The 25,000-nt window shown below is 45.2% G+C and overlaps 2 protein-coding genes across 5 annotated transcripts in view; one reads left to right on the forward strand and one right to left on the reverse strand.

The window, feature by feature from the left end:
- Positions 1–446: 446 nt before the first annotated feature.
- Positions 447–4,913, forward strand: INSM1 (INSM transcriptional repressor 1). The gene has a single exon (XM_053927284.1). It carries the CDS (start codon positions 1,094–1,096, stop codon positions 2,624–2,626), a length of 1,533 nt encoding a protein of 510 aa, XP_053783259.1. The 5' UTR covers positions 447–1,093; the 3' UTR covers positions 2,627–4,913.
- Positions 4,914–16,474: 11,561 nt separating this feature from the next.
- The window catches only part of RALGAPA2 (Ral GTPase activating protein catalytic subunit alpha 2), a 374,904-nt gene continuing 366,378 nt past the window's right edge, over positions 16,475–25,000 (reverse strand). For all 4 annotated transcript variants that reach the window (XR_006655322.3, XR_006655321.3, XM_024559518.4 and 1 more), the window contains one exon: positions 16,475–24,465. Coding sequence is in view for 1 of the 4 variants with exons in the window: in XM_024559518.4 (XP_024415286.1) it covers positions 24,446–24,465 (20 nt within the window). In the remaining 3 variants the exon portion in view is untranslated. The remainder of the gene's footprint in view (positions 24,466–25,000) is intronic.

The raw sequence follows: 25,000 nt of genomic DNA on the forward strand, positions 1-25,000 counted from the left end.
TTCAGAAATTCAAGTTCCTTTTCGAACCGAGCCTGCCTCCTCACCCCTTTAGCGCAGTGTCTTCTGGCAATTGAAGTAGTGCGGTGCCAACTGCTTCTCTAGGTTGAGAGAAACCTTTCCAAGACCTGGGGTCCCGCGCCCAGATGGAGAAAACATCACCATCGGCTGCAGCCACAAGGCCAGATCCTCGACCTAAACTTGGACCCCATTTTCGCTTGGATCCTGAGTCCCGCGGCCCACCCGTCCGAAACGCGGGCTGGGTCTCTCCTCAGCCTAGGCTTTGCAGCTATTTTCAATTCTCGATTATTTGCCAAACAACACGAGGAGTTCCTGTGCCTCCGAGGACCTCTCTCTCTTCCCAGCAGCCGCACTCAAACCTCTCCCGCGCCTGCTGTGGCCTACCACCGTCCCTACCCAATCAGCGCGCCCAACTTCCCCTCCGCTCCGGCTCTCGGATTGAACCCTCCTGACATATTTGGGGCCATTCTTCTCCTTTGTTGCTATTTTGCTCGAGACCCGCGGATAATCCCCGCGCGGGAGGGGGCGTGCATTGTCGTGCTGATAGACGGGCCCATTTGGCGACTCCGCGCTCCCGGGAGGAGAGACACAAAGCCCAGGCACGTGCGCCTCCCCACAGAGGAGCAGCAGACCGTGAAGTGAGGCGGGGCCAGGCGTGTGCCGCGACCGGGCGGGGTGGCGGCGCCGGGCCGGGCGACGGCGGGGCGCGCGCAGGGGGCCCAGCGCCCTCAGGTACATCTGCCGCACCTACCGGGCGACCCTTGAGTCCCGACCCCCTTTTTGCTTCCCTGCCGCCCTCCCACCCTACCCGGGGGAGGAGCTGCGGGCGAGCTGATTGGCTACGGGGAACGCGGGAGGCGAGAACAATGGCCCCCTCCCCCTGTTAAAGGGGAGCGGCTCTCAGGCCCGGGGTCTGGGACTCGCGTGCAAAGCACAGAGCCGGGTGGAGCCGCCACCGGCGCCACGCAATTCTCGCAGCCGCCGCGCCCGTGCCACAGGCCGGGGTCACTGAGGCCGCCACGGCCGAGCGTAAAGGTGGGACCGGGACAGTGCCTTGCCCTCGCGCTGCGCCAACATGCCCCGGGGCTTCCTGGTGAAGCGCAGCAAGAAGTCCACTCCTGTGTCCTACCGGGTCCGCGGCGGCGAGGACCGCGACCGCACGCTGCTGCTCTCGCCGGGATGCGGGGGCGCTCGCTCCGAGCCCCCACTGTCTAGCCCGGGCCCGAGTCCGCTGCCGCAGCTGCAGCCCTCGGAGCGCGCTCAAACGGCGCTCGCCGCCGCTCTCTCTTGCGCACCCGGCCCGCTGCCACCCCAGCCCGGCCCCCGGGCCGCGCACTTCGGCAACCCGGAGGCCGCGCACCCCGCGCCGCTCTACAGCCCCACGCGGCCAGTGAGCCGCGAACACGAAAAGCACAAGTACTTCGAGCGCAGCTTCAACCTCGGCTCACCGGTCTCCGCCGAGTCCTTCCCCACGCCCGCAGCACTGCTCGGAGGTGGCGGTGGTGGTGGGAACAGCTCCGGAGGCAGCGGCACCTGCAGCGGCGACCCACTGTTCTTTGCGCCCGCCGAGCTCAAGATGGGCACGGCGTTCTCAGCAGGCGCGGAGGCGGCCCGCGGCCCGGTACCCGGCCCTCCGCTGCCCCCCGCCGCCTCCCTGCGGCCCCCGGGAAAGCGGCCGGCGCCCTCCGCCACCGCTCCCGAGCCTCCGGCCAAGGTGGCCAAGGCTCCGGGCGCCAAGAAGCCCAAAGCCATCCGCAAGCTGCACTTCGAGGACGAGGTCACCACGTCGCCTGTGCTCGGGCTGAAGATCAAGGAGGGCCCGGTGGAAGCTCCACGGGGCCGCGCGGGGGGCGCGGCGCGGCCACTGGGCGAGTTCATCTGCCAGCTCTGCAAGGAGGAGTACGCCGACCCGTTCGCGCTGGCGCAGCACAAGTGCTCGCGAATCGTGCGCGTGGAGTACCGCTGCCCCGAGTGCGCCAAGGTCTTCAGCTGCCCCGCCAACCTGGCCTCCCACCGCCGCTGGCACAAACCGCGCCCTGCGCCAGCCGCCGCCCGCGCCTCCGAGTCCGAAACCGCTGCCAGGGCTGAGGCGCGGGAGGCGACGGGCGGTGGCAGCGACCGCGACACGCCGAGCCCCGGTGGCGTGTCGGAGTCGGGCTCGGAGGACGGGCTCTACGAGTGCCATCACTGCGCTAAGAAGTTCCGCCGCCAGGCCTATCTGCGCAAACACCTGCTGGCGCACCACCAGGCGCTGCAGGCCAGGGGCACGCCGCCCGCGGCCCCTCCGGAGGACCTATTGGCCTTGTACCCCGGGTCCGAGGAGAAGGCGCTGCAGGAGGCGGCTGGAGAGGGCGAGGCAGCCGGCGTGCTCGGCCTGAGTGCCACGGCCGACTGCCACCTGTGTCCAGTGTGCGGGGAGACGTTCCCCAGCAAGGGCGCCCAGGAGCGCCACTTGCGCCTTCTGCACGCTGCCCAGGTGTTCCCCTGCAAGTACTGCCCCGCCACGTTCTACAGCTCGCCTGGCCTCACGCGGCACATCAACAAGTGCCACCCGTCGGAGAACAGACAGGTGATCCTCCTGCAGGTGCCCGTGCGTCCGGCCTGCTAGAGAGCGCCCTCCATCCCGGCCCTCCGAACTGTGCCTTCGCTTGGAGACCCATGAAGAGAGTGCGCCCTGCGCGCCCCGGACCCGCATCGCTTCGGGGCTCTCACCCCGGGCGAACGTGTTGTCTCCACTCCTCTTGGTGTGGCGTGACGGTAGCCCCAATTCTCTCGTTGTGACTCCCTTTGGAGACCCCTCTTTTGCGTCGTGTCCCTTTCCCCCTTGGCGCAATAGGAGCCAGTCTCTTCTGTACAAGGGAGAAAAGCTGTACTCGTTCGTCTCGCGGTTGGAAACCTCCCCTTGGAGGGGAGAGCTGTTTTTCTTACTAGTATTCTCTGTGCTCATGGTCTAGAAATGCGGTTTGCTCTCGCCTACCAATCTCTGCTCTCTATGTATGTAGCGTACGGGTTGTTTTGGGTGAATCTTGAGGAAGAAATGCCTTTAAATTTCACAGGCTGTAAGTTGAACTTCCCACACGATTAGCTTTATTATGGCTTGTGAACTGCTGGAGTCTGGCTTTACCTTTTTGTATGTGAACAAATCAAATTGCTTAAAAAAAGAGAGTTTTCTTTAGTATAGCCACAAATGCCTTGAACTGTTGTCTTTTGGGGATTGTTTTTGGCGGGAGGGAAGGGAATTTTCACAAGATGCTGTAGAAACTGCCTCAATATTTCACGTAAGACTTTTTGTTTTGATCGCCTTTGTTGAGTGAGGTAGGACTATATGAGTTCCCTCTAAATGTATATGTTGATTTGTGAGTAATTGTTATTTATTCTTTATTTATTTATATTAATTATGAAGATTAAGATATTGATTGCAGATCTTTTTTTTTTCTTGGTGTGTGTGTTTCCCCTGCCACTCTTGACATTTCACTGTGCATTTTACGAGAGAGCCTTTTTCTAAAGGGATCTGCTAAAAGTTTTAACTTTTATACCTATCTGAGCGAATTACAGACAACCTACCATTTTATTCTGCTTGGAGGGCTCCTGAGGCCCTTGTACAACCAACAGCTCTTACTTTTAAATGCAATCTCTTTTCTACGTACATTATTTTCTTAATTGTTAGCTATTTATAGAAAGCTTCAATAGAACTGTTTCAACTGTATAACTATTTACTATTAAAATAAAATATTTTCAAAGTCAAAGTAGAGGTGGACTTATTTCTGCATCATGTGGTTTCAATAAGGATTTGAAGTGGAGTTTCAGATGATTTCTTAAAAGTCTATTTTTCTTTTATTGAGGGAAAAAAACCCACCACCATCACGAGGATCCTCAATTTTTAGAGCTGAGCCTAAACTGCTGGATTCTGCCCTCTGGCAGTACAAGGGTGCGGTCTCAAACCCCCTAACTAGAGCTGAAAGCTTATTGGGGGTCCTTAAAAATGTACGGGAGGGTGAAGTTAGAATGGAAACTTTGAGAATCTTTTTCAGAGAAATCTAGATAAGAACCCATAAGAATCTATCCTTTTAACCAAAAAGGATATAAGAATACCGTGCTAATTTAGCAGATCCTTCATTTCCTGACATTCTGGGGCTCAGTGTACCTGTAATTCTTCAAATAAACGAAATGGTTAAACTAGAAGAAAGTAGAATGATTTTACAGTCAGATTTTCAAAGTAAAGGAAACAGACCAATTCACATTTGGATGCATTGGAAGTTAGGCAACTGGGTTTGGGGTAAGGGCTCAGAAATTATTTACCAGTCAGGTGAGTAATCCGTTTTGGGGGAAAAATAGAACACCATGTGTTTGGGGTATTAAATTTAATAGCAGGTCATTACAATGTTTTCCATTTTGTGTCACTCAGCAATTTGAAGAACAAGTCTGTCCCTCATCAGTTAACATTTTGAGTTGTTTTCTTCTGTCTTTGAAACACTGATTAGCAAGCTGTGCTAAACATCACAATTGTGCTTTCCCCTTCCTTTCGTGGTATGTCTTTGCTACTTTTACTGTGACCCACTAAATCTGCGATGGTTTGCAAAGAGATTTTAGAAATCTGCACAGGGTCTGCATTTCCGAAGGGGGTATCTTGAGTGGTTGTGGGAAGGACAGCACATGAGAAACTTCAGACGATGAACCTAATGCTTTGGGTAAGGGTTTAGTGAAAGGCTCAGCTCTCGGGAATATTGAATATTCCGCCCTTTGTGAGGAATAGACTAAGAATAACAATGAAGGAGAAGCCACTGCAGGTAAGTTGCCTCAGGGACAAACTGCGTGTTGTTCTTTGAATTGTTGATGGCTACATATTTTACCAGCTTGGAAAACAGGAAGACAAAAGCTCAGTGTCCACACAATTTGAAAGCATGGGGACTAATGGGGACAAAGAAGTATTTTTAACATCCTGAAAACTTTGAAAGAAAGAAAAACTTCAATTTGTGGGTTGATGGCTGCTCCCTGTGAGCAACAATAATATTAACGTTTTTAAAAAATGTTCACTCTGAATTACATTATACATTAAAAGGTCCCTCATACTGAGGGTTAGTGTATGTTTTATGCCATTAAATTTTTTCCTTAAAAACCTGATGGTTGGCTACACATGATGAGTGGAATCCTGTGTGCAGGTATGGCACCTTGTCATCTGTGTTCAGCTCACTGTTTTTCTTATCCATGATGGTAAATAAAATTTGGTTTGCAAATGTGTTCCTTAAAATTTATTTTGATTGACCAAATATACCTTTTCTAACATACAAACCATATTTCATTTGTGTGAGATATTAAGTAAAATTGTATAGTAAATGGAGTATATTGAAGCTTGCTAAACAGTGTAGAAAAAATTGAAACACTTGGTCAGTTATTTGAAAGTAATGCAATATGAGTCAGCAGAATATTCCAGAAGAAGGAAATCAGTTTCCTTTATATTCTCTCTCTCTCCCCCCACCCTCTCTCTCTCATTCCTCCCTGGAAAATAAGGTCACAAGGTTTCCTATTATAGAGTATCAAGTGATCAAGTGGAAGTGCACTTATTTATAAATATGCAAAGGATGCTGAGGACATCCTGTGTTCAGGTTGCCGCAAGTCTGGACAACCATCGCTGGAAACCAGCCAAGACTCTATATCTACCCACAGTGAGGGACTGGTGCTGGGAGGGGTGAAGTGGTCAGGAAAAGTAAGCAGATCAAGGAGTAAGGAGCTAAAATAGAGAACAAATAAAGGAAAGGATTTCATTTTTGCCAGTGGTATCTACACTTTCCTTCTTCCATACAAATGTGGTGGAACAAGCAAAAGGCTGTTCAGCACTCCTTGGTTCTAAAACAACAGCCAGACATGCCAATTTGCCCTTAGAAATTGATAATGTCTTCTCAAGGCACATTTCCCTGGAGGCCTGGAGAAACTGGGGATCCTATGGCTCTCACAGCAAGAAGGTTGTAGTGAAACATTGTCACCTTGGCCATCTCCCCACAGCCCTGGGCTATGGAGGCAGCATTACTTCTTCAGCACCATCCACCTGGAGCTTCCGTTGGGTCCTTCACTAGGGTCATACCCACATAACACAGCAGAGGCAGCTGCTGCAGTGGAACTTGTGAGCACAATACCAAGGTCAGAGGTTCAACAGCTGTCCATGAGGATTCCGTGGTGGAGCAGAGCAGAGACCTAGAGGCTGCTGAGCTCTGGTCACTTGGTGACACATGCGGATATGTTGGGGAGACCAGGCGCACAAGGTTGGGTTGGCCAGCGCCAGTCACCAGGCAGATGTCACCCAGAGTAGTCTGCGCCTAGATGCTGTGGCCGAGGGAGCTCTGTTTCTCATTTGCCTCCATTTGCTCTGCTGCAGGATCCCACAGACTAGCTTTGGCCTCCACCAGCTCCAGGTCCATCCTGTGGATTCAATTCTACAGGCATCCACAAAGTCTTCAAACAAAACAAAGCGGAAGAATGTGTCAAGAATCCTAGAGAATAGATAGCATCATAACTAACATCTTCACCCACCTGATGTCTTGCAGAAGAGGAAGAGTCTAGTGGCATGGGCAAGCCCTTTGGCTCTGTTGAGTCCTTTGGTTCCTACAGACCTGTGTGTCCTCACCTGTCAACTGGAGAGAATGGGGTTCTGTGAGACACACTGAGACATCTAGGGGTTCCAGAGACTGAGATGAAAGGCAGCAAGGATCCCAAAGGGAGGAGGCATGTTCTAAATGGCAGGAGAAAACCCACTATCTTGGGAGTGCTATTTTGTGACATTTAGAATTAGTTATAAATCCACTGACCTGTGGCAGGCAGACTTTAAGCAAACTTGCTATCTTTTTGCAGAAGGAATGTTTTGGTCTTGCAGATAAATTTTCTGGCAAATAGTCCCTAGTGTATGGAGTCAGTTATATGTCATATATACACATAGTGTATGTTAGCTTGTTACAGGGCCAGGTTAAGTTATAGCCTTTTTATGGCAAGACAAGAGAAACCTGTATTGTTTGGTAGGTAAAAGCAAAAGCTGTGGGATTTAGAGACGATCAAGGGGGGGGGGGGGGACTGACTTACAGAGAGAGACCCATGAGATGGCAAAACACATCTCTATCAGAGAATCCACTGATTAGCAACATGTAAGGATCTTGAATCCATTTGACTGCCAAGATGGTACCAAAGCACGGGGCACACAGTACAGTGGTCTAAAGACATTTAGGATTCTATCCTAAATTGTGGAAACATCTGGTTAACGTTTGGCAAAATAACCTGAAAATAATAGCTAAAAATTCCACTCAGCTGAGAGAGAAAGCAACCAAATGCATCTTCAAGTTACATCTCATCTTTACATACAAGGTCTGTCAGGAGAAAGTTCAGTCATTGTTAATATAACAAGAGTGGTATGTGCAACATCGATGTAACCGGGTAGCCAAGGAGAGTGGACTGGAAAGCACATGTGTGAACAATGATGCCTTCACTGTACTAGTCAGTGGGGGCAGTAGAGTCTGTTGAGTGCACATGTACACTGTGTGGCCGTTGCATTCAAAATGACTGAGCAAGTAGTGCAACAAATCTGCATCAAATGTTGCGTTAAGCCTGAACATTCCTCTGTGGAAACTGTTCAGATGATTCAGAAGGCTTCCAGGGACAATGCAACGACTGCAGTGCAAATAAAACTGTGGCACATAGGCTTCAACGATGGTTGGAAATCTACTGAAAGTAATCCACTTTCTGGAAGGCATGCAACAAGCAGAACACCTGACCGTATACAAGCTGCAATCAACAAAGATTGGTGACTGACAGTGCAAGAACTAGAAGCTGATCTGGGGATTCCAAAAACTACTGTGTCTGAGATTTTGACCCAGGATCTTGGCATGAAACATGTCATGGCAAAATTTGTTCAGCAACTTCTGTTACCAGAGCAGAAGAAACATCGCACTGCAGTTGCTAATAACTTGATTCAAATAGCTACCAGTGAACCAGATTTCCTCAAGAAGGTCTTAACTGGAGATGAATCATGGGTTTATGGCTGTGATCCATTAACGAAGGCCCAGTCATCCAGATGGAAGTCTCCTTGTTCTCCACACTCAAAGAAGGCATGGCCAAGTTGCAGTGTTTTTTGATTGGAAAGGTGATGTCCATCACAAGTACACGCCTCCAGGTCAAACAATAAGGGGTGCTACCTCAATGTTCTTCATTGGTTGAGAGAAGCAATACCAAGAAAACAGCTGTAGCTATGGGCAACTTGTGATTGGCAGCTTCATCACAATGCACCCACTCATGCATCATGTCTTGGGCAGAGTTTTTTGGCAAAACATGAAATCACCCAGGTGACTCAGCCCCCCTACAGCCTAGATTTAGCAAACCTGTGACTTCTGGCTTTTTCCAAAACTAAAATCGCCTTTGAAACGGAAGAGATTTCAGACGTTCAATGACAGTCAGGAAAATATGACAGGGAAGTTGATGGTGATTCCAAAAAGCATTTCCCAGAGTGTTTTGAACAGTGGAAGAGGTGCTGAGAGAACTGTAAGGTCCCAAAGTGCCTACTTTGAAGGGGACTAAGGCATCATTGTCCTATGTACAAAGTTTCTTGTGTCTTCTTCAACAAATGTCTCCATTTTTCATATTATGTGGATGGATACTTTCTGGACAGGCTGCAGCATTTATTGAAACTTATTTCTTTATTACCAACCTGCAGCATTCAATGACCCATACTCATCGGGAAGTCTGGTAATAGCTCATTAGTCCTGGGTTGTAATATGGCAACTCTCTCTCTAATAGGCACATTGGCAACACAGAGAAATGTTCAGAAGTGAGACTTAGTCATGGGGCCCACAAGTATCATCCCACCCAGTGACCCTGGGAGAAAAAACTATTCCCAAACACCCAGAGTGGGAGGACCATCCTGGGGCTTCCTCCCAACCCCACTGGTCTACCACTTCTCCTCAGTAAGATTAGGTATGTTAAATCCATAGGAAGATGTGATGAGAGAAGACAGCACCTTCCTGCCCAATGATTTCCATGAATGGGGAAATCTTTTTTTCACCAGGAGAACTAGAGAACTCCTGCCTCCTTCTGAGGTGGCTGAAGAAACTAATTATTTCCTACCAGTTCATCACCTCCTCATCATGCAAACAGCTACAGGTTTTGGTGTCATCAAGGCAATTTTGCCACCAAGGGGATTTTTCTGAACACAAACAAGTCCTGTTTCTTTGCACATTCCTTATGAGGAACTGCAGGAGGAAATAAATCACTACAGGCCGCATTGGGTCTTGGAAGTGACAGAGCCCACTGAGAGTTGTCACAAGCAAGGAATCTGTGATAGATCTTCATGGTGAAGGGAATCGAATTCTCATGGCTGGGTGAAACAACTTGGCTTAAAAATTTACCATTCACAACTATTTTCTGGTCATTATTAAGGCCTGATATGTTTCTCAGAATCATAAATTTGAGCATATGATTTGAAGTCAGTTAACATGTTTTCACTAACCCAAACACACAACCCTTAGCCTTTTAAGCCTCGACTGTCATCATTTGTCCACCACATACTTTTATTGTGGGCTTGTTCTGTTGCATCTGTAAGTGGAATGTTCAGAACACGCATACTTTGTCTGGCAGTATATAGGGCGAGCAGATGGGTTGCAGGGTAAATGTGTATGTGTTTCTCTTGTTTGAAAATTTCTACACCACGTGGTCTTCCTGGTGGCATTTCCACCGAGCATCCACACTGAATGAAGTTTTTTCATTAGCTCATTGCATAAGCCCACACTACTGGGATAAACTATTCTTAGAACATTAATTACATCAAAATGAAACCTATAGAATGTTTACTGCCAATGGAGCACAAAGACGTAATTATCGAGAGCCAGCATTTGGAGCACATCATTTTCATGCTGTGCAGCGACACTAACATCTGTAATAAGCTTGTCCACATTATTTGCATTCATAGTTCACCAGGACTGCTGTCTCTTCATCAGAGCCCAGGTGTTCACTCTTCCTTCCACTTGGTTTGAGCCAGTAGACTGAGCATCATCACACAGGGGGAACAAGAATGGTGGAAACATCACCCTGAATCCACTATTTGCCTCTTTCACTCATCAAAAAGGCCCTTTTATTTGAATGCAATATCTGCTTCATCTCTGATGCAGTGCCCCTTCTCAAACACCACAGACAGGTGACAGTCACACCTGACAATGACAGGATGGACAGAGTGAGCTAAGAGGCTATTGTTTGTTGAATCTGATAGTAAGGAGAGGAGGTGTCAGTATATGGAAGAGTTTCAGGGAAGGTTCTTTCTACAGAAGAAAAAAAGATAGGCTAAAATTTCCTTTGAGCACAAAGAATGGAGAAGGATGGGGAACTTAGGCTGAAACACATGTTTACAATATTGCCATTTCAAAGTTGGTAACACCAATTGATTACAGTTCTTTTCTACTGCTATCTGTTCTACTGTATTATATAAAATGAGACTTTACCATGCTAGAATACAGTTACAAGGAGGTTATTTTTAGGAGATGGGCAGAAACAGATAGGAGTAGTGTGCACAAAAATGATTGAATTGAGAAGTGTGAGGGATAAAAGAGATGAACCAAATTCCAGTCTCTGGAATCCAAATCTGAACAGAATCATGTTAGATCTCATCAAATATTTTATACCACAGAGAAACACATTCTTTTTATCACTCACCTCTTTAATAGAAGACTTGTATTGGTTCTTTTGAACAGTATTACTATCCTTGATATCTTCTCAAGGGTTTTCACATGACTATCTAGCTAAGTTACTAAACAGTTATTGTTTAAAATCATTCAGTGAAATATTAATATAATTAAGATGTCAGATTTGTATCAGAAAATCTTTTGCTCTATTAATCACAGCAAAAACCATGATTTTCCTTTTGTTTATATTTCCAAAATTTGATAATTCAAATTAAAGAGAACTGAGAAAAATTAAGCACATTTTTACAAAAGATTTTATTTATTTTAGAGATAGGTGAAGGGAGGGAGAAAGAGAGGGAGAGAAACATCAGTGTGTGGTTGCCTGTTGCACACCCCCTACTGGGGTTCTAGCCCACAACCCAGGCATGTGTCCTGACTGGGAATCAAACCAGTGATCCTTTGGTTCACAGTCCAGGGCTCAATCTACTGAGCCACATCAGCCAGGGCAGTATTTCTTTGTTGCAGCAGCTGTAATCTTACACCATCTAAGGTTATGCTGAGAGTCCACAATTATTGCCACCATTGCAGTATTTCACCATCTCTATCATTATAACAGAAAAGGCTAAACCAGGTGTGGGTGAACTAACCCCAAGGCCAAATCCAGCCATAGGCCTGTTTGGTAAATAAAGTTTTATTAGAACATAGCCATGCCCATTCACTGCTATCTATGGCTGTTTTCATACTACTATGGCCAAGTTTGGTCATCACTATAGAGACTAAATGCCCACAAGACCGAAAATATTTACTATTTGGCTCTTTATTAAAAAGTTGACTGACTCCGGGCCTAGAAAATAAAATCGTGCCCTACTGTTTTATAGATTGCCTAAATTCCTGCCCTTGGTTAGATGGAAACTTGGTGTTTATGAAAACTATTTTGTTCAATTGTTGAGTGCCATAAACTTGATGACTTAGCATTTATAGCCTCAAAAATTGCAAAATTGAGAACCACGGTTTTTATAGGTGTCATCAGTTCAGGCAGCACTATTAAAACCCTAATTCTTTAAATGAGAAAGTTAACTAAACAGGAAGCAGCTTGTACAATAGGCTTGTTAATACTGTTCACGTTTGTCATTTCAACTGTAGCAGCTGTCAGGCAGTACATACAAGTTCTAACCTGTTAAATTATCCATAGAAAACAAATGGAAGAGGAAGGTTGTCTCCTGGTTGGAAGGTTATTTCCTCACTTTATCAAGTGAAAAGACAACTCTTCAGTTGAATGTAAGGAATTGCCATTTTTATAGATAAAAAATAAAGTGTTATATCAACAATCTTTTATGGTTCAACATAACATTTCAAGGATTTTTGGTGTGTTTTGGCCTACAATTTGAATCAAAGACAGAAGATAACTTTAATTCAGCATTGATAACTTTTAAAATAATATTAATTCAAAAGCAGCGAGCACCTTCCAATTGCTGACCTTATTTAATTGTGCAAACATTTGAGCATTTGGGGCATTTAGATCAATGTTGAACAGTGAGAAGTCAGCTCTGATTAGAAATGCCCAACCTCTATTTGAAATTTTCTCTAAAGCAGGTTTCTCATCTAATCTTACAAGTATGGCAACAACAGTGGAGAATGTGTTGTACTTTCTCAGTATGTAATTTCTAGCTCTTGTTACTCAAAGTGTGGTCAGGGGCCTGCAGCACTGGTGTCACCTGGGAGCTGGGAGAAATCAGAATTGCAGGCTCCACTCCAGACCCACAAGATCAGAATCTGCATTTCCTCAAGATTCTGCATGTTGACGTTTGATGTGTGCTGGGTGAGAGTGTGAGGTCTTCATCACATGGAGAATGCTCCTGGATGTTGCCACCAATAGTGACTTTGGTGTGGGAAGAGTTGATGACTTGAAGTCTTAACCACAGACCACTAATTCCAACTAATGATGGGTTTGTAACAGTACTAACAGCTAAAATTCACTGAGTCCTTATCACTTACCTGGTCTAAGGCCTTAATTAACATGATTGCTCATTGATTTCTCACAATTACTCATGAGGTTGTATTGATTACCTCCATACAATGGAGGGCAAAATGGAAGGCCCTATGAGGTGACACGACCAGTAAGTGGGGAAATCTAGTTGAGAGCAAGAAGGACACTAATTTAAAGAGGTAAACCCCAAAGGGGGCAAATGGACCAGTGTGGGAGAATTCAAATGGGTAGTGAAATACCAGAGCCTGAATTCCGTCTTCTTATTAGGGGCTGCTGAAGCCTGGAGTGTGGCATGACCATGTAAGGACATACACAGTCCTCCTCCTAGGTCACGGGAACAACTGGTTTGTGTTTGGGCAATTTGACTCCGAAGTAATAGCCTGAAGTTTCTACTAGGGTGTAAGAGAAAGGAGCCAACTATGTCACCATTTCAAGTTATCTCCTATCTCGTATATTGGAGAAACTTATTTCTATGTGACTCAACCTGTAAACACAAGTACCCCTGAGAAATAGGTTAATTTAGCACTCCATACTTTAACTAAGGCTCTCATACTGGCATGTTTGTGTACCAGATTCATGGATTCTGAACCACTTTTGCTTTGCTTTAACATCCTGAAGATACAAACCAACAAGACGGAGGAATGTATGAATTCATTGTGAAGGCAGCACCATCGTGAGGACATCACTTAAAGCTAGCACGCCCATTCCACCTTCTTTCACTTCTCTGTCTTCCACTTTGGTTCTAAAAGCACTTGGTTGTGAAAAACACTTACTTTTCTACACCCACAAGCCAAGTTAATGGACCATCCCAGAACCATGGCAACTGGCAAGAGTGAGAGAAAGAAAGCTCCCCGAGCACAGGTCGTTAAGCACTCTCTGCTCAGTGTCAACCAAGGGCAGGCTGAGGGTTGCCAATGCTGAGGAAAAGATAGGTCGAGGTCGAAGGTTTCAATAAAAATTTTAATTTTATACCTCAAAGAGTGTGCCAATGCTGTAGCTTCTAAGTAATGGATTTTTATAATATTGATACTAGCAGGCCACTCCCTTTATCTTCCCACTGTACTGGGATTTCACAAGCTTGAAGAAGGGACCTTGTTTCTTTTCAGTGTATTGTGGCTGTTAGGTACCAGGGGTCTGGAGCACAAATGCCTGCTTTCATCATTTTAACTCCATCATTTAAGAGCTGTGTAACTTGGGGTTAGTTACTTAACTTCTCTTTGCCTCTATTTTGTCATTGATAAAATGATGGAAGAGTAGTGTCTAGACATTTATTATGCTTTCTGCTTACCCTGTACCTTTTGGACACTCTTCCTGTTCTGGGGTAATTTCCCACCCAAGGCAGTCCTGCCTCCCCAAGGTAGAATCCAGAAACTGGCTTTTCCAGCCTTCCTTACACCTAGGGTCTACTGTCAGGGAATGGAAATGATCAATGTGCTAAAGTCAGGGCATCCTCACTGCTCAGTTCAGAGGTACCCAACCTCCAATCAGATGCACCCATGAGAAGAGACCAGAAGGAGGTGGTGCCAAGTACAATCAGCACTGGCAAGGCGAGTGAGGGGCTTGGAGAGGCATTCGTCTCTCAGAGGAGGTCATGGCAAAGGCCCAGCGCCATGATGTGAGCTGCACTTGTCTGGCAGGGTGATTTGGGTGTTGCTCCTGGCTCTTCTAGCCCCAAAACCTGATTTGTGTGGCCCTCCTGGATGGTCTGCAAGGAAGCCAAGAGCCTTCAATAAATTATTTATCTACTTCATCTGGATAAAATGCATTTGGCTGTCTGCAACTAATTACTTAGCTCTGTTGTTGAGATTAGAGTATTCAGGTCAAATGCTGATGAGAACTCACTTATTAATGTTATTTTGAGTTCTCTGATGTCTGTCAGATCCATCTACCAGTTGTGAGAGAGTACTGATTTTAAATTTTATATAATGTTAATGTCACCTGGGACAGATTTTAAAATATTTCTGCAAACTCTTTGAGACATCTTCCATCAAGAGGTAGAATGTGTGTCCGTCCTTTGAAACTGGGCAAACCTTTGTGATTTTTCCTTGAATAAAATGCAGTGTGAGTGACACTGTATGACTTCTGAGACTAGGTTAGAAAGGCCATTCAACTTCTGCCCGGGTCTCTCTTGGGGATTTCAGTCTCCATGCTGTGGGGCAGCCCATGACACAGAGACCACATATAGGTGTTCTGCTGACAGCCTGAGATGAGATCTTAGTCAACAACCAGAATGGACCCCAGACTCATAGGAGAACAGGTGAGCTGCTGAGATGATGCCAGCCCCTCTACCATGTCAGACCACCTTTGTGAGAGAGCCCAGGGGGAAGCAGCCCAGCTGGGTCCCCTGCCCCCCAGGACAGTGAGAGACAGTACTACGATTGTTGTTGTTTTAAGTCACTGTTTTGGGGTGATCTGTTATATAGCAATAGATAACTAGAATATACTTTATATTTTTAGAGTGTTTTCTGCTTTTCAGAGTTGTGGAAAGTATTATGATACACTGATCTGGTGGTGAGAAAAATGCCTGTGGATATTGAATGCCTTACCCCATCATCACAAAGCTCTCTGTCTGAGACACAGAGATCAGAACCCTGTTTCCTGGCCCCCTGGCACAGCACTGCCCCTGTGAGGTGATGGGGTCAGGGTCAGGAGAAACAGGGTTTATAATCACTTCACTCATTGTATCATTTACAGTACTATCGAATGTACTCCTATATGGAAGTGGCTTCTTTTCATTGTCTTCATCTCACCTTCAATACAACCATTAGGTCAATGTTTCAGTTACTATGACTATCTAATAACAAATCACCCCAAACTAGTAGCTTAGAACAATAGTCATTTATTATAGTATTTCATTCTTTCTGTGGGTCAAGAATCCAGAAGCAGCCTGGCTGAGTGGTTTTGGCTTGGGGTCCTTTGTAATGTTGCAATTAAATGTCAGCTGGGGCTGCAGTCAGTGATGGCTTGATTGGTGCTGAAGGATTTACTTCCAGGATGGCTGTAGGGCACCACAGTTGCTTTAGTGTCCTCACCACATGGTGCCTGATGTTCTCCAGAGCAAGCAATCCAAGAGCCCATGGTAATGCCTTTATGATCTAATCTTGAAAGATGCATAACATCCCACTTTGTGTTTTCTTGGTTCTACACGTCATTTCTGAATCAGTGTAGGAGAAACCAAATAAGGGTGTGAATACAGGAGGTGATGATCACTGGGGCCATGTTTGAGGCTGGCCACCACAATCAATAGTAGTATCTATTATCTCAATTCACAAGAGTCAGAATGACTGGGACTCAAGGGCCCAAGGCCACATGGGCAGTGTGTGGCTGGTATTTGAAGCCAGTACTATCTGATGCCCAGGCCTATGTTCTTCCCCATCTACAATAAAAGGTGAACTTATTTTGATGCAGAAATTTCAAAATCAGGAAGTTTTTTAATGGAAAGAAATGTATGGGGGGGCGTACATGAATGGGAGGGCTCACTTTCTTTAGTCCATCAATGCCTCATGTATCATGTCTGAAATTTTGTGTTTTACCGGGTGTGCCCCTTTAAAAAAATGTTTTCTTAAGCTGCCGGGTAATTTAATGAGTTCCATTATACAAACACGGGAAGACATGGATCCTAGCTTTGCTTTTTTTTTAATAGACTTCCAAAGCCGACTTTTTAGAATTCTGAAGTGAACAAATAGTCCATTAGGGCTAAGATTACATAAACTGTGTAAATAATTTCAATTTTGACAGTTATCTTACAGCAGCAGGATGTCAGGCTAAGGCGCAATGTGCATGTGCGTGTGCATTTGTTATAACACACACTGGAAGTCACAGGTGAGATAAGAAAAGTACACCTTTATTAAGGAATAATATGCAACTATTAAAAAGAACAAATTAGAGGGAAGGGGGGCCCATGATATATGATAAAGTTTAAAGAGGAAGTTAAAGAATAATGTGTGTTGTTCGATGCTATTTCTATAAAAAAGAAAATATTGTATCTTTGTGTGTGTTTGCATTAATCTGGAAAGCAGGATAGAGGAATATTCATTGGGATAACCATCTTATCTGGAGAGAAGGGTGGTGGTGATGTGGAATGGGAGCAGATCATTAGTTTTAGGGCAAAAATGTATAGAATACCTGGTTAAAGCACACATCTATACTTTGGCTATTTCCTTAAATTCTTAATGGTAATTAGTAAGTAAATCTTCCCTGATTAAGAGAAGCTACTGTTTTAAGTTTTCTTTTTGGCATTGTGCCTTCTTCTTCAGGTCAAACAGTTTCAGGAGCTCACTTTTCCTGGTGCCTAAAATGAAGATGACACGATTTCCCTGAAGGAAGGCTACAGAAATAACTGTTTCTAGGGGCCCATAATTAGGCATCAACATGGAGGACAAGATGGGGTGACACATTTTAAAGGGAGGAGATGATGCCATTAATGTGCAGCCTCACTGGTTTAAACTGTTCACCAGAGATTTGCTTCAAATGCTCTGCAGGTGGGGGAGGGAAATGTGTTATTGAAGCCCTTCCCTTGCACTTAGCCCAGTGCCCACTTCTTAGTGAATATTGATCAAAAGTACTCACCTCCCCCATCTGAGGAGCATAATGCAGACCCTGGGTATTCATGGGAAAAAGCTTTTCTCTGCTAGGCTATTTTCTGGAGTCAAAAACATCCTTTCAGGAGCTATAATAGCAAGCCCCTTCCCACTTCACACTCTCAGTGAGAGGCACACTCCACTTTTCAGACTCCCAGGACCTCAAGTCAAGGTGGAAACTGATGAGTGTGACCTCTTTATATAAAACATTCTCTGTCAAACCCAGCAAGCATTTTGCTATAGGGAAAGGTGGGACATCTAAGTGGAACATTAGAAATTACACCTGGACACATAAAAATGGGTACTCCTGCCCCGGGGGAGAATTTACTCATTCAGTCTTTATTTTATAAAATAATGTTTTAAATCGAATTTTCAATCACACGAACAATATCCTCTGACAGCTGAGGCAGGATATGTTGGTGTGAATGTCTAAAAAATCTGGTCAGTGTTTTTCACGCCAGCATGGTAGAGAAGGAAGGTGCTAACAAGAACTTCCTAATTTCTCCTTTGCTATGTAAGAGGCAGAATCTTTCAAATATTTCTTAACATGACAGCTTGTTATAAATTCTCATCTCCTTCATATAATTCAATTTAACTTGGGATAGTGGAGACTTAGGTATTAAAATTATTTTTAATTTATAATTTTAACAATGAAAAAGAACCAATATCCAATTCCAGCAAATTCTTTTCTATTACCCAGAAAGAAAGTATAATTTCAGAGTTCCCGCTGGTTTCTTTGCTGTTTGGTTTTTTTGGAGGGTGCATTTGACAGTGTATCTGGGACAGAGAGAATATTACTATTATTTAAAATGCTCCCGAATCTCTTGAGGTGTCAGCTGTTTTGTTATTTTATGAAGATGTGGTTTAAGCTGTGGTAGACAGCAAGCTAAAGATCTGTGACCTCAGTGTCAGCAGCAAGTCTTTCCACTTCACTCAAGGTGAGGTCTTGGGGTACGTAAGGACACTGTTTTATCTTTAGCTTTTCCCTCTCAAACTCCCGAGACATAAAACTTTTTTCAGGATACAATGAACATAAAATTTTGGCCAGACTGCATCAAGTGCTGAATTACTTTGAGGACTTGGGTATGCAGAGAACATAAGGGAACCTTCTGGAGTGTAGCAGCCCTGCCCACATTCCTCGACAGCATGTGCAGCCTGCTTCTGTTCCCGGTTCTTCACCTCAACCTCTATTTCTCAGATCTGAAGACATTAGCAATTTGTATTTCCAGGGTCATAGAGAAAAGTCAACTCCAGCGTCCTCTTCTTTGCCCATAGAGAGAATAGGTGACAGTCACCTAGTAAAACAAGTTCCCCAATGTGCCCCTGGTGGTCCATGTAGCGCCTGGTCCAGGAGAGGAGGGTTAGAGTGGCTTCAGACTTGGCCCTAGGGAAACCTTCACAGTGGCCAAAAGGAGCATGGAAGCAAACTGTCCATGCACTGGTTAAGAACGGTGACTGCTGCTAAATGGGTGTGTTGTCAAGAAATGGGGCCCATGACACTCAGCTCCGGCCTGGAACTCCACTTCCCAGTTGTATGAATCCACTGAACCAGCGGCCGCAGTTTCAGTAACTGTGGAGGATGTGGCTGGGGCATGGGCAAGGATCTGTGCCGCGGGTAAACCGGATGTGCAGGGATGATGTTTACTTTGTGCTCCATTTTCATGAACTTCGCTTTTTGAATTGAAAAATGAAATGCAATTAAAAGCATTTCCATTTATAAAATGAAAAGCAAAGGATAATAGTTACTCTTGACATAAATTGTTTAATAAATCAAAGTGGCCTCAATTTAGTTTATACACACATGCAGGAGCATAACAGTAGCTCATATGTGTACAGACATGAACAAATACAGAGGTCTGAGTTGTACTGCAGAGAGAGACTCTCTAGTGCAGCAAACATTAAAAAAGTCCAGAATATTTTTTCTGGAATACTCAGAGAATTTTACTATGGCCGGGGGTAACTTAAGGGTATCATTATCATCTTAAATTCTGGCACTTAGCAAAAGTCAAGAAAGGCTGAGGTCATTATTTGTAGCAATGGTCCTCTGGGAACCACTGGAAGTTAAGAGTCTTTTTGGAATTTTGCTGAAGGTCTGGCATGCCTTGGCCTAAGATTTGATGTATGTATTTTTGAAGATGAATGGAATCACTTTAGGAAGTATGACGACTGGAACCTTTCGACCTTTTTTTCATAAATAAGACAATAAACTGCTTTTCAAATGCCTTTCATAACAATATCCTTTGAAATTCAAAGGACTATTTACAAATCAAAAAAAAAATCCATAAATTATCCTGGAGGGAATTGGGGCCATCCACAAAGTGGAATCGGTAGAAGGGGTGGAACACTACACTGAGCAGTTGTAGATAAGCCTGTTGCTCCCCAGAAAGTCTTCCCTGATGTTCCCTCTACTCCAGGGTGCACAAGCGAGACAGGTAGGTGCACAAGTGAGAGAGGGTGTTGCCTGAAGCATCACAATGGGGCTGGTCTAAGCCTCAACCAAAATCTATCTGCAGGTCAGAATCCTGGGGTATAAGGGAAGGCTTTAAAAATACCAGTGCTGGGGTTCTATCCAGATACCCAGACCTGGTAGACCAGAATCAAGGTCGGGCATGAGGCACAACTGCATGGCAGGGCTGGGAGGAACCACTGCTTCTAAAACTCTGCATCAAGCCCTGGCTGGTGTAGCTCAGTGGACTGAGCATGGGCCTGTGAACCAAAGGGTCATGGTTCGATTCCCAGTCAGGCCACATGCCTGGGTTGTGGGCCAGGTCCCCAGTAGGGGGCATACAAGGAGCAACCACACACTGATGTTTCTCTCCCTCTCTTTCTCCCTCCCTTCCCCACTCTCTAAAAATAAATAAATAAAATCTTTTTTAAAAAAATAGGCCACGTTAAAAAAAAAGTCACCTCTGCGTCAAGCTTCATCCTATGGGAACCCAAGTATTGAAAGCATGACATACGTTCAAGACATGCTCTTGTTATCAGTCAAAAGCTAAAAAAGCCAAATTGATTCAGGCTCTCTTTGGCCGGAACTAGGACCCATTTTGAAGTCATGGAAATGTCTTGTAAGTAATAGGTACTCATAAATATTTGCTAAATGAACAAATGGACGATTTTTAGAGCTCAATTGCACAATGTCCTGCAAGTTCACTGCTGTCCAGAGCACAGGAGCAGCCTAGAACTCTGGCAAAGGCCACCCGGTCAGGCCATTAGAACTTGATGGTTGTAGTCTTCAGGTAGGTCCATAAATGTGACTTCAGCCACAGCAACAGAAGCCATTATTACATGCTCATCAGGGCCTGAGCCTTTAGACCTCTGGAAGGGTGGGTTGTGCAGAGGGCCACCCAGAGAGATGGGAGCCAAAGCTGAGGGTTCCCGTGGGCTGATACAAATCTCAGGAGATACAGACTCAGCTATTTATTTGTGAAGAGGTGATGAATTTAAATCCATGAGATTGATGATACTTAGACTCAAATACTCATTTGTGTGGTCTTAGCATATCATGTTATGAACTCAGAGGCCAATTTTTCATTGGGTAGGTACCGGCTACCATTTTGAATAAATCTTTAGGCTTTGATTTAGAAACAAAAAGCTTTTGAACAACTTTTCTGGTAAAAATGCAAACCATCTTTTGTTAAATGCTAGGATAAACTTCATTTTCCTACAGACAATAATGAAAACAAACAAAAAAATTTATGGCACATAAGTGCTGTGTTTCTATTTTATTAAATCATCACAGTAAATCATAATTAAGAAGAAAAAGATGGTAGACCAGAGAGTTGTGGTGGTCACCTGTGGAGCTGTGTGCTTCTCTGGGTGTGGCACGTCTCTGTGCAGTGACCTGGCACAACACACATGCATGCCTGCAAAGGTGTGTTACCCAAAAATGTCTCTGTCACCTGGGCTTAAACCCAGATATGAGCATTAAGAAAATTAAATAAGAGCAAAATAAAAACCAATGACACACTGTAACTTAATTATGTATGATATTCCTTATTTACAAGGACTAAATATTGTAGGCCTGAAAGCATTCAATTAATGTGTATGTCATACATAGATATTGAGTGCAACTAAAATGATGGTCGTTTATGTTTAATTTCCCTTCAGATGCAGACACTCCCCTTCAGTGGACATAAAGGTAGCATAGTTACATGGAAGACATCACAGTAAGTTTTAAAGGACCCCCTTAAGCCTCCAGATGATACAAAGCACAGTTGTTTGCACAGGAGGAAGTTCAGGAAGATGCAATGTGATTTGTACTGCTATGGGACCAGGTGATCTTGTTTGTAAGGCTAAGGATCTGATCTGTTAGCCCCTCTCACAAAATGAAGGCTGAACCCCCTGCCCGTCCCTCTGGATTTTTAGGAACTGCAGGCCTAATTGCATGAAGATGCTGTGACAGTCACTTACCCAAGCTAAATTTCCTCACTTCTGGCTACTTAAGATTTTACTATATTTAAAGGAGTCATCATTTTGTGGCATTACTATTTTTTCAGGTACAAAACCTACTCAGTGAGACTACAGAACATCAGAGTGCAGAGAAGTAAGGGAACTGGCCTGGTCCTTCCTGGAAGCCAGTGAGTCTTATCAACTTTGGGCCAATTAAGGGCCACTATTGTTTACAGATGGCTGACCTACTAATATGACTCAGGTGGGACCCCACCGGATGAATGACCCTTAGCAATTTAGTTAAAAGGTATTAATTACAAAAGCACAATATTTGCTTTTCTAAGTGAAAGACAAGACTTGGCCATTTCAGCTTTCCACCCCAAATAACAAAATGATTCAAGTCCACGTGATTGCAAGTGAACCTGGTTGCCAGATCCCCTGCTTCCCCATTCCAAGTCTCCAAATGAAACCTGGCACTAAGAATAGTGGGCTCAGGAAAAGCTCCAGTGGCAAAACTGCTGGTTGTAATTTGGGGTCACAGACCTGTCAAAATCATTAGGGATGACAGGAAGGTCTTTGCTGCCTACAACTGAGTTTGCCACTGCAGGGTGAGAAGGGTTGGTTCCTGGAAGTAAAGTGGAATCATGGAGCAGAAGTCCAGGGGAGTTCAGTGTGACTCCCAAGTCCCAACACTTCAAATAAATCCAAGAATTCTGCACCAGAGATTTGTAGAATTTGAAGATGAAATGTTCTAGACACTATTTCCCAACAGAGTCTCCATGGGACTCTGGAGCCCAGCAACACGCACTGCCTTTCCTGGAAGGAACAAGGCTTGGCTATTTTGTAAATATTAAACAAAGCAACTCAACAGAAGTCTCGAGTGTGAGTGATGGGACAAACCAAGTCCACCAGAAAGCCCAAATCATTAAAAAGGTGTGTGTGTGTGGGGGGGGAACATAAACTCCTGACATTTGCTGAGACAACAGACAATGCTATGACTTCCACTCACCCTTTATATTGCCATTCAGCCTCAATGAGTGAACAAATACCTGTTTACAGAACAGCACAAAATGACTAAGACCATGTCCTCTACTTTGGGGCAGCCCCCATCCTCTCATACACAGATGTGTTTAAGCTGCTTCCGCCTGATGGGCCTGGGCATTAAGCCCCACCTGCAATCTCCTATAAAGTGAAAAAACAAATTCTCTTTAGAACTAGAAGGTCCACCCTTCTAATAGGAAAGAGTTTCACAATCCCTTTTTCCTTGTCCCAAAAGGGACTCTTGCTCTTGGATCTGCCCTTCTCCTCAAAGGTCAGGTGCCAGCCAAACCAACTGAACGGTTGACAGAAAGAACTAACTGGTTAGTGAAAATGGCTGCACTGACACTCTCAAGTAGGCTCCGAGGGCTCCCGGAAAGGTGACCTAAGAAGGCTGGAGTAACTCACATGGGTGCAGAGCAGACAGAGGACGCAGAGCAGAGGGCAGAGGAGAGAGGGCAAGCACCCATGAATGGCTGACTTTTCTTCTGACTGGGGCCTCACATAGTCTGCCTTCTCCCCACACCCCCAAATTCTGAGCCAGTGGCTTACTTTACTCTGGACCTGTGTGTCTGAAAAGACCTTATAAGACAAAGACTGCAGTGGGTGGTAGGGCAGAAGTCCACATTGAGACAGCCCAAGACCTAGGTGAGAAGCAGAGGTCTTCCCTGTTGACTGATTTCTCTGTCTCTGACACCCTCAGACACCCAGCAAGGGTGCTGGGAAAGTGCCAGCAGAGGCAGAGCTTTTCATTGGTTTTCCTTTTCTTTTTTAAAAAATAGGGTCATTATGTGTCCCTCAGAGCCAAATGAGTGAAAAGCATGATCAAACCCTTGCTTGGAATCTGTCACCCTAAAGCTCTACATGATGGGAAATATCCCTAAGGCCCCTGACGTGGTCTTCTCTGGGCAGTGGGCAGGAGAGCACAATTCCAGGGGAAGCTCTTGGAGGCAGATGGACATTGCAGGGTGCCGGTTTCAGTCTAGCACCTGAGCTGGCATGCGCCTTGATTGGTGCTGTGCTGAGAGGGGCCTTGGGAGCTTCCTGAACTACAGAGTTTTCACAGGGACAGGACCCTGCATTTCTAGAAATATCTGAGTGCTCTGTGAGAGGAATATCATTGTCATGACCTGGAGTGCCTCCAGCATGGTCAGGAAAACCTCTCCTCAGTTAGTGGGCATCAGTCACCAGGTGGAAAAACACTCACCAACTGAGGTAAAACTTCTCCTGGGCAAAAGACCCTAGGGAAAGCCAATTTCCCTGATGATGAAATTTTTGAGTAAACCATAAATTCTAACATGAGACCTGGCAAAATCAATACAGAGAAAGTTCCTCAAACAATTTGACTGTTGTTTTGCCAGCCCCTCTGTGAATCATGTTTGGGCGTATCAATGAGAGGAAACAACAAAGGGCATAGAAGCCAGCTGTCCTGCAGCCCCTCTCTGAAAGCCTGGGACCTTCTGCTGTCTCTGCCTGGAGCAGCACACTAATGCCTACATGAGGGTGGGTATGTCTGTGTTTGTAGGTGACTTTTTCTTTTCTTCTTTTGAAGCCCAAGGCTCATGAGGTTTCTGGGCAGGACAACAGCGCCTAGTTTGAAAGTCCAACCTGCAACATTCCAGTGGGATTTGTCTTTAACTTCAGAAGTCCATTAATGGAAGGTTTGCTGAGGGGTACTAGCATAACTGCCATGTTTCTGGAGCATCTGGATTTGGAGGTTTCTGGGTGCGGATAGTGGGGGAGTCTCAACCATCTCCTCCTTGCCAAGAGTGCTCTGAGGCAGGCACTCAGGCTGGTGGCCGGGGCCCTGCAAAAGAAGCAGAGAAAGACTGAATCATGGCACCAAGTGAGGACCTTGTGGGCACAAATACAAACAAGGGAGGGTAGGTGGCACTCAGAAGAAATGGAACCACATCCCCAGGAAGGGGGTTTGATGACTTCCCAGCGCTGTGAGTGCTGGATGTTTGCTGAATGAATCAACAAATGAATGCCTTTCCTCTGGACTTTCCTGAAGCATAAAAGAAACGATCAATCTTTTTGAAATTAACTCAGCCTTACTGTCCAACCCTGAAGTGAAGAATGAAGAGAAAAGGTATCTGATTACAGTAAAGGGAGGAGGAGCCAATGAAGCAGCATTGTCCAGAGTCAATGAGAAAACAAGTAAAACTTCACAGGTCACTCTGTGGCTCCCTGTCCATGATTCTGGCTCTAGTCCTCATTTACATATTGATATTGAATACTAATCTTTAAGTACTCATTAATATTCACATATTAATATTTTACAGGAGTTACAACTCAATTATTCCCCAAAGGGTCTAAGATGAGAGGTCAGGACTAAATTG

Source organism: Desmodus rotundus, chromosome 6 (genome assembly GCF_022682495.2).
Source record: "Desmodus rotundus isolate HL8 chromosome 6, HLdesRot8A.1, whole genome shotgun sequence".
Classification (NCBI taxonomy): Eukaryota; Metazoa; Chordata; class Mammalia; order Chiroptera; family Phyllostomidae; genus Desmodus; species Desmodus rotundus.